This window comes from Arachis ipaensis, chromosome B03 (assembly GCF_000816755.2).
Source record: "Arachis ipaensis cultivar K30076 chromosome B03, Araip1.1, whole genome shotgun sequence".
Lineage (NCBI taxonomy): Eukaryota > Viridiplantae > Streptophyta > Magnoliopsida > Fabales > Fabaceae > Arachis > Arachis ipaensis.
The window spans coordinates 84,177,344-84,187,720 of NC_029787.2; the positions used below are offsets into that span (position 1 = coordinate 84,177,344).

Below are 10,377 nucleotides of genomic sequence, written 5' to 3' on the forward strand. Positions count from 1 at the left end.
ACACTTTCCTTCCATTTTTGTATGTTTTCTTTCCATCCTTTAAGTCATTCCTGCCTTAGAGGATCTGAAACTACTCAACACACTAATCACGGCATCGAATGGAAATAAAGGTAATTAAAATAATTAATTTAAAAGCATAGGAAACATGTTTTTCACATACATCACATAATAAGGAAGGGAAAGTAAAACCATGCAATTAATATGAATAAGTGGGTAAAGGGTTGAATAAATCACTCAAACTAAGCACAAAATATATCATAAAATATGTGTTTATCAGGGAGATTTCATCCATATGACTCTTGCAAGATTGGTATAGGTGGGTGCTTCAATTGTGGCTTGCCTGGTCATTTTACGAGGGATTGCACATGTGGGAAGAACCCAAGTGCGGGTCAGAGTCAGCACCAGGGGCGAGTTTTTGCTGTGAATGCCAAGGATGCTTCCAAGGCGGATCCGTTGATGAGAGGTATTTGTTTAATTGGTTATAAGACCTTAATTGCATTGTATGATAATGGGGCTTTGCATTTATTTATTTCGTTTGCTAAAGTTGAGGAATTAGGCTTGAAAGTCTCAGAGTTACCATTTGATCTGCAAGTACATACTCCGCATCAGACGGTCATAACTAGGTCAGGTTGTAGACAAGTAGGATTTAAACTTGACGGTAGAGACTTTGTGCACGATTTGATCTATTTACCAATGGTTGGGTTGGAGATGATTTTGGGGTTTGATTGGTTGTCAAAGAATCGGGTCTTGTTAGATTGCTTTGAACGGACAATTCAGTTTATGCCGGAAGGAGAAAATGGAGTAGTGGTAGATGAAGGTTATTATGTGGACTCTGTAATGGTGCACTGTAATGGGGAAGAGTGTCAGGGTTATATCCTGTTGGCTGCTAATGCATTGGGTGATGCCAGAACTTAGATCAGATACCGGTGGTTAGAGACTTTCCGGAGGTATTCCCGGAAGATATTCCTGAGTTCCCACCTCAGAGGGAAATTGAATTTGCGATCGAATTGGTGCCAGGAGCCGGACCAATGTCGATTGCGTCGTATAGAATGCCTCTGATAGAGCTGGCAGAATTAAAGACTCAGTTGGAAGAGCTTCTGAACAAGAGGTTCATTCGACCGAATGTATCACCGTGGGGAGCGCCAATTTTATTGGTAAAGAAGAAGGATGGAGGAATGCATTTGGGCGTGGATTACCGACAGTTGAACAAAGTGACTGTGAAGAACAAGTACCCGCTGCCAAGGGTAGATGACTTGATGGATCAACTGCAAGGAGCTGGGGTGTTTTCCAAAATCGATTTGAGATCTGGTTACCATCAGATAAGGGTAAAGGACGATGACATCCCTAAGACTGCGTTTAGGATGCGCTATGGACACTACGAGTTTGCAGTGATGTCCTTTGGGTTAACGAATACACCTGCTGTTTTCATGGATTACATGAACAGAGTGTTTCGTCCCTTTTTGGACAAATTCGTGGTAGTTTTCATAGACGACATCTTAATTTATTCTAAGACGGCAAAGGAGCATGAGGAACACTTGAGGATTGTGTTGCAAATCCTAAAGGAGCGAAAGTTGTACACTAAGTTGTCGAAGTGTGAGTTTTGGAAGGAGGAAGTGAAGTTCCTAGGTCACGTGGTGAGTAAAGGAGGAATAGTCGTAGATCCTTCTAAGGTAGAAGCGGTAATGGAACGGGAAAGACCGACAACAGTGACAGAAGTCAGAAGCTTCTTGGGTTTAGCCGGATATTATTGGAGATTTATCGAAGGATTTTCCCGGATTGCACTACCGATGACTAAGTTGACAAGGAAGAAAGCGCCTTTTGTTTGGATGTCGGAGTGTGAAGAGAATTTTCAGACTTTGAAGCAAAAGCTAACTTCAGCACCTGTTTTAATCTTGTCGGAACCGCATGAACCATTCGAAGTGTACTGTGATGCTTCCTTGAAGGGTTTAGGTTGCGTGTTGATGCAACACCAGAATGTGGTGGCTTACACATCACGTCAGATGAGACCGCATTAGGTGAATTACCAACCTCATGACCTGGAATTAGCAGCGATTGTGTTTGCATTGAAGATTTGGAGGCACCACTTGTACGGAGTGAGGTTTAGTGTCTTTTCTGATCATAAGAGTCTCAAATACATCTTTGATCAGAAAGAGCTAAATATGCGTCAGAGGAGGTGGATGGAGTTTTTTAAGGACTACAATTTTGAATTGAGTTATCACCCTGGTAAGGCGAATGTGGTAGCAGACGCATTGAGTCAAAAATCTTTAACAATTTCTTGGATGAGAATCAAGGAGGATGAGTTAGTGGATAAGTTTGTAGACCTTAAGCTGGATATTGGTGAAGTTGCCGGAAGAGCTTGCTTGAATCAGTTACAGATCTCGAGTACCTTTAAAACAGAAATTCAAAAGGCTCAGCAAGATGAACAGAAGCTTCAGCAATTGTTCCAACCAGTTGGTGAGAAGAGGCTTGGAGAATTCACGAAGGATGATGAAGGGTTGTGGAGATATAAGGGGAGAATTCGCATACCAGATGTTGGGAGTTTGAGGCAAGATTTGTTGTCGGAAGCTCACAACAGTGGGTTTTCCATTCATCCCAGAAGTACGAAGATGTATTATGACTTAAAGAAGATGTTCTGGTGGCCTGGGATGAAAGGTGATGTAGCAACCGTGGTACCCAAGTGTCTGACATGTCAGAAGGTGAAGATAGAGCATCAGAAACCGTCGGGAGTGTTACAGCCACTTGAGATTCCTCAGTGGAAGTGGGAAGGAATTGTGATGGACTTTGTGACTGGTTTACCAATGACTAGGTCGGGATTTGACACAGTTTGGGTGATCGTAGATCGCTTAACCAAATCTGGTCATTTTCTGCCTATCCGAGTGAACTGTTCTATGGAGGAGTTGGCAAGGTTGTATATCAAGGAGATAGTAAGGATGCATGGTGTGCCATCGAGCATAGTGTCGGACCGTGATCCCCGATTCACATCAAGGTTTTGGGGAGCTTTTAAAAGAGCTTTCGGTACGAGGCTATGTCTCAGTACCGCATATCATCCGTAAACTATTGGACAGTCAGAAAGGACTATTCAGACATTAGAAGATATGCTGAGGGCATATGTTTTGGATCAACCCAGAAGTTGGGACCGATACATGCTATTGGTGGAGTTTGCGTACAACAACAGCTTTCATGCGAGCATAGGGATGGCTCCGTATGAGGCTTTGAATGGACGGAAGTACCAGTCTCCATATTGTTGGTATGAATCTGGTGAAGCAAATGTATTGGGTCCAGATTTTGTAGCCGAGACTACTGAGAAGATTAAGAAGATTCGTGCAAGGATTCTAACTACTCAGAGTTGACAGAAGAGTTACGCGGACCAGAGAAGGAAGTCGTTAGAGTTTGAAGTGGGAGAACATGTATTCCTGAGGGTTACACCAACAACTGGGATTGGAAGATCAATCAAAACCAAGATGTTGAATCCAAGGTATAAAGGACCGTTTGAGATTCTAAGGTGATTCGGGCCGGTGGCATATCAAGTTGCTTTGCCACCTCATCTGTCTAACTTGCATGACGTATTCCACATGTCACAGCTCCGCAAATACACGTCGGATGCAGCTCATGTGTTGGAGCCTGAGTCGGTTGAGTTGAGGGAGAACTTAACTTTCCAAGTAACGCCAGTGAGGATCGACGACACTAGTGTGAAGAAGCTGCGAGGAAAGGAAGTTTCATTTGTTAAAGTTGCGTGGGAGTGAGCAGGGGTTGAAGAGCACACTTGGGAACTGGAATCTGAGATGCGAAAGGACTATCCCGAGCTTTTCTCAGGTAATTCAAATTTTGAGGGCAAAATTTCTTATTTGGTGGGGAGAATGTAAGAACCGCAACTAATCAACCAGTTAATTAAGAGGTAATAATGCCCAAATTACGTTCCAAAAAGTTAGAGTGAGAATTTGAGGATGTAAGTGATTTTTGGACACAGTAGGTCTTTCGAAGTCAGAAAATGTGTTTTCTGTGAAAAACCATGAAAAATTGTGAACCAGCGGTTGAACCGGTTGAACCGGTTCAAGTCTGCCTGGTACCACACGAGAAAAAGTGAAAACAGTCAAAAACCTCAGAAAAGTGTTTGAAATGGAAAACCAGGCGTTAATTTTAAGAGTTTGGCCCAAAGTTTGGCCAAACGGGCTAAAAACGCTTACGGGTTGGATCGGGCCCAAGTTGGGCCCAAGCCCAACATATATAAACACTAAGTGAACCCTTTTCACCTTCATTAAACACACACACATCAAAATTGAAAGAGGGAGAGGAGAAGAGATTGAGCACCATTCACTTCAATCTTCTCAAGCTCATATCTTGAGCTACAGAGCTCCGATCGCCGCACCGTTTATGGCTACGCATTCCTTGTGAAGAGCTCTATAAAACCTATATAAGAAACTGGTAAGGAAATCTCGAATCCCTCTCAGTTCTTCTCTGCAAAATTTTGGTTTTAGGGCATTGGGATTAAGTGAATTTTTGTGATTTTGGGTGTTTAGGTTCACTCTAATCCTTGCTTAGCATTGGGTTTTGGCTTCCAAAGCTATTGGAAAAGGTAAAAGCTCTTGAACCTTTGTGAGATTATGTTTATGTTGAACCCTAGGTTGATTTGTGGTGATATATATATATATATATATAGCTTGATTATTGTGAGTTTGGGAGCTATTGGAACATATTGGTGCTTGTTGAAGTGGAATTGAAAGCTTGGTTTGGAATTGAGAGCTTGCTTGTGCTCATTTTGGGTCTTGGTGCATATAGGAAATCGACCAAGGTATGGTTTCGGTTTCCTCTATGTAGTATATAATATTCATGGACACTTAGGCTAGTGACCCATAGGATAGGTTTGGAAATTTATATGTTGTTGATGATTGTGTGGGTTGTTGATGATGTGAATGTTGCTAGATAATGATGTTGGGAAGTAATGTATGATGAACTTGTATGAATGTGCATTATGATTATTAATATAGAGCATGATTGAGTTAATGATGAAGATTGATATTGATGAATGAGGATTTGTGAATGTGTTGGTGGGAAATTATTTGATATGTGGTATGTTTGATAATTAAGATTCAGAATAATGAAGTGTGGTGGAAGTTTTGATAGGAAGGGTAAATTGTAACCTAAGAGGGTAGATTGTGCAGAAAATGGGAGTTGGTATTGTTTTGGGTGGGTGTGGGTTGTGAAAGTTGATAAATTGATGTTTTTGTAAGTTTTGGTAAAAACAAATTTTTGGTGAAATTTGTTTGATCATAACTTTTTTTTTTTGGTTTTCAAAATTTGTTGAAATTTGTTTAGAATTAAAGCATATTAAAAACTCTTCAAATCGATATAAAGTTTGAAAATTTTGGAATTTTGTAGAGGAAGTTATGATCATTCAAAGTTGGTGTTGAAAATCTAAAATTCTGCAAAGTTGCAGAATTTTATAATTTCTGGTATGTGCGCACGCACAATCCTGCAAAAATCTTATTCTGTGCGGCGCACAGACCTATGCATACACACAGGCAGTAAAAGGCTCTCTGCTTGCAGCGTTAGCACAGCTTTTGCGTGCGCACATCAATGAAGAATTGCGACCTGTGCGTACGCACAGCCCTGTGCGCACGCACAATTCGGGAAGGTCGTCTGTTGGGGGCCCTAGCAAACCCTGTGCGAATGAACAGACCTTATAAATTTCAGTATCTGTGCGTACACACACCCCTGTGCAAACGCACACTTTTAAAATCCTCTTGGGTGTGCGCACGCACACCCCTGTGCGGCCGCACACGCCCTGTTTCTCAAATTTTACTTTGTTTTCAACTATTCTACCTTCCCAACAAGGTTGCAAGATTCTCTAACACCATTTAAGATTCTTGGGCCTAGTTTTGGACATTTAAAACATTGAGAAAGAAGTTAATGGCTTTAGATGTTGTTATTTGGAAAATTTAGAAAACGGAGGCCAAGGTTTCTAGCGTGTTGTGGATGGTTTGACGTTATGTGATGAATGGTTGATGTATGAGATGAGAATTGAGGAACTGTTGAGTTCGGAATAAAAATGCGAATTGATTGTGGTTGAGATGAGTCGAGGACTCGAATGTGTGATGAGGAATCACGGATGTATTGAAACTATTTTCTGAAAAACCACTACACTATTATTTTATATTGAGATTATGAGACGCTATGCGCCCGGCAGGGACGGCGGTTGGATCCCACCTGTCGAGGTAGCACCGGTGGCGTAAGGGCAGTGGTTCGTTCTGCTTGCGTTGAGATGTGAGGTTTGTGACAAGAGTATCCCGCTCAGTTTCCTTCGGATCAATAGAGCGTGTAGGCAAAGTACCTGGACAGTGATCCGAGCACTATATCTCGGGGGTTCCCATATGAGGATTTTGAAGGGCGACGTCTCCATGGAGATGTGTCGATTTGGCAGTTGAACCGACAATATGATATCACAGCCAGTAGGACAGGCATTCATCATATGCATTTTCTATCTGTTTGTATGCTTTGACTACCTATAATGGCTTGCCTATTTGTATAACATGCCTAATTGCTATTTGAATTATTTGCCTTACATGCCAATACTTGTGTTTTACTTGAATTGTGTATTATCTGTGTTTTCTACTGGGATTGAGGAGGTTTGGAAGGCGGTGGCGATGGGATCACATGGAGGATAAGTTGGTGAAGGCTATGGGACAGCGGTGTTTGGTTAGAATAGAAATCTCCTGAGATAGATTACCCGGTTTATTAGGGTTTTAGGTTAATTGTATTTTAGATCTAGGGTTAATTCTTACTTTCATCTACTTTTTCTTGCAATTTATTGTTCTTTCATCCTAGCTTTTCTAGTTTTACTTGTCATTTCCTTTATTTTGTTTCTTTTATGTTGATGAACTCTTGTTGGATTTCGATTTCTTTTAATGCAATTTGATGTTTGATATTCTTTTATTGTTGATTTGAGTTGTTTATTGTTGATTCCTTGCATTGGGTAGTTGTAGATTTATTATTCTTGCAATTTATGATGTTTTTCTTTTATGCCTTCCAAGTGTTTGACAAAATGCTTGGTTGGATGTTAGAGTGGCTTTTTGAGCATTCTTGGCTTGGAAAGAGAAATTAGGCAATCTTGAGTCATTAATACCCAATTTAGATTGGTGATCTAGTGTTGTTAGTTAATATTATTTTCATTGACTCTAATCTCTTGCTAGTTCAATTAGTAAGTTGATTAGGACTTCTGGATTGAGATTAACTAATCTTATTTGACTTCCTTCCTATGTTGGAGATGATATTGTACTTTCTTCCGATGTTGAAGATGACGAAATAGGATAAATTCTTGTTAATCATTGTATGATAATTAATAATTAGGATAGAAATCCTAGATTCTCAATCCTTGCCATGAATGTCTCCCTTTATTACTTGTTTTCTTTAGTTGTTGCTTTAGTTTCTTGCCATTTAGTTTCTTGCCCCTTTTTAGCAACCTGATGCGTGAGCATCTTGTCTATCTTTTCCTAGGGAATTTACATCTAAATTGTTGAATTTAATTAAGAATTAATTATATTTTAGCCACTATGGATGCTATTTTGAGTTTTGTACAATACTGTTTATTTTAGGTAGCATTTGGCGGAATTTGATGGAGTTTCTGCAGAGAAAGAGAAGAAGCCAAGGAGATGACCAGCGAATACCGACGCGGACGCATGGCTCACGCGACCGCGTGGAATGGAGGAAATCACAATGACGCGATCGCGTGCCTGACGCGAACGCGTGGACTGGAATCTGCACAAATGACGTGAACGCGTGGACGACGCGGACGCGTCACATGCGCCACGTGCAGAAAAAGTAAAAAAACGCTGGGGGCGATTTCTGGGCTGTTTTGACCCAGTTCTTAGCCCAGAAATCATAGATTAGAAGCTGCAGAATGGACAAATCAACTGGTCCCACCCATCAGCTGAAGACTTGTTAATTAATTCGAATTTAAATTCAAATCTTATTTTAGGAAAAGATATTATTTTAAGTTTAATTTTAAATATTAGATTTTAAATTTATTAGTTATTTATTTAGTATTTTTATTTTATTATTTTACACAGGTTACCTCACAGGGACTTCTCTGCACTCTGACTTAGAGAGTCCCGTTTTTTCTTGTTTTCTGCTTGTGTATGCGCAGGAATAGAGACAAAGAACAGCTCTTAGACTTTGATCCTGAACCTGAAAGAACTTTCAGGCAACGTTTACAACAAGCAAGACTTTGCAAGGCTGCAGAATCCACTATGGCAAATAATGCTAATGCCAATGTGGTAAATCCGAATGGGAATGATCAACAGAGGAGAGTGCTTGGCTCTTATTCTGCCCCTACTGCGGATCTTTATGGAAAAAGTATTGTGGTGCCTCCTATAACTGCAAACAAATTTGAGTTGAAGCCACAATTGGTCACCCTAGTGCAACAAAATTGTCAGTATCATGGTCTTCCTCATGAAGACCCAAATCAATTTATATCCGATTTTCTACAGATATGTGATACTGTGAAGACAAATGGAGTGAACCCAGAGGTGTACAAACTAATGCTTTTCCCGTTTGCTCTGAGGGATAAAACAAAGCTATGGCTAGATTCCCAACCAAAGGAGAGTCTGAATACGTGGAAAAAGGTTGTCACGGAATTTCTCACTAAATTTTTTCCACCAAAGAAGCTGACTAAGCTTAGGTTGGAGGTTCAGACTTTCAAGCAAAAGGAGGGTGAAACTCTTTATGAAGCTTGGGAAAGGTACAAGCTGCTGACTAGGCAATGCCCTCCGGACATGTTCTCCAAGTGGACTCAACTGGATATCTTTTATGAAGGCTTAGGAGAGATGTCAAAGATGAGCCTAGACACTTCTGCAGGCAATTCATTGCATAAGAATAAGACACCAGAGGAGACTATTGAGCTGATTGAATTGGTTACAAGCAACCAATATATGTACTCATCTAACAGGAATCCTGTGAACTCTGAGACCTCTCAGAAGAGAGGCGTGTTGGAAGTAGAAGTTGTTCATGCTCTTCTTGCTCAGAACAAGCTTATGTCTCAGCAGATAAATCTACTTACTCAACAGATGGGTGGCATGCAAGTCTCAGCTATCAACACTCAAAATCCACCCCAAGAGACCTCCTATGACATGACAGGTAACTTTATGCAAAATGATAATTATGATTATGCTCAACCCTCTTCTGAACAGGTGAATTACATGGGGAGTGGTCCTAGAAATCCCAAAAATGATCCGTATTCTAAGACATACAATCAGGGGTGGAGGAATCACCCAAATTTTGGGTGGAGAGATCAACCTCAGAGACCTCAGAACTTCAACAATAGTTCTCAGGGCGGTTTTCAACAGAACAACTATAATAACCGCCAATCTCAGTCTCAGCAAAAACAACCTCAGCAGGCAAATTCTAAATCCCAAGAAGATTCTAAGTGGGAGATGATGATGAGTTTCGTGCAAGAAACTAGAGCCTCCATTAGAAACTTAGAGGTACAAATGGGTCAAATGAGCAAGCAATTACCTGAAAGGTCTTCAAATACATTCCCTGGTGATACAGTGGTGAACCTAAGAGAAGATTGCAAGGCTATTCAATTGAGAAGTGGTAAGGTAGCTGGTTCTGAGAATAAGGTCAATGAAGATTCAGTTGAAAAGGAAGCTCCAGAGGAGAAGAAGGAAGAGGTAGAGCACGCCCCACCTAAGCGTGCAGACAACCCGTTTCCTGACTCTCTTGACACTTATCCCACCTTACCAAAGGCCCCTAAATACAAGCCGAAAATGCCATATCCTCAGAGGCTTCAGAAGGCGTCCAAAGAAAAGCAATTCTCTAAATTTTTAGATGTCTTCAAGAAGCTGCAGATCAACATCCCTTTTACAGAGGCTCTGGAGCAAATGCCTCTCTATGCTAAATTTATGAAAGAATTGTTGACCCACAAGAGGAATTGGAAGGAGCAAGAAACCGTGGTGTTAACCAAGGAATGCAGTGCTATTATTCAACACACCCTTCCTAAGAAAATGCCAGACCCAGGGAGTTTTGTCATTCCTTGCACCATTGGAGAAGTCGGTATTCAGAGAGCTTTATGTGATCTTGGAGCTAGCATCAACCTCATGCCACTTTCAGTGATGAAAAAGCTTCAAATTGAGGAGGTAAAACCTACTCGTATTTCTCTTCAACTTGCTGATCTTTCTATTAAATTACCTGTAGGTGTGGTTGAAGATTTACTTGTTAAAGTAGGACCATTTGTTTTCCCTGTTAATTTTGTTATATTAGACATGGAAGAGGAGGTAAAACCCTCTATTATACTTGGTAGACCCTTTTTAGCTACAGGTAGAGCTCTGATTGATGTACAAAATGGTAAATTAACCCTGAGGGTCAATGAAGAAAAGATGGTCC

The 10,377-nt window shown here is 40.7% G+C and overlaps 1 protein-coding gene across 1 annotated transcript; it reads left to right on the forward strand.

The window, feature by feature from the left end:
- On the forward strand, nucleotides 265-915 carry LOC107633348. Its single transcript, XM_016336987.1, has one exon. The coding sequence runs from the start codon at nucleotides 265-267 to the stop codon at nucleotides 913-915; it is 651 nt and encodes a 216-aa protein (XP_016192473.1).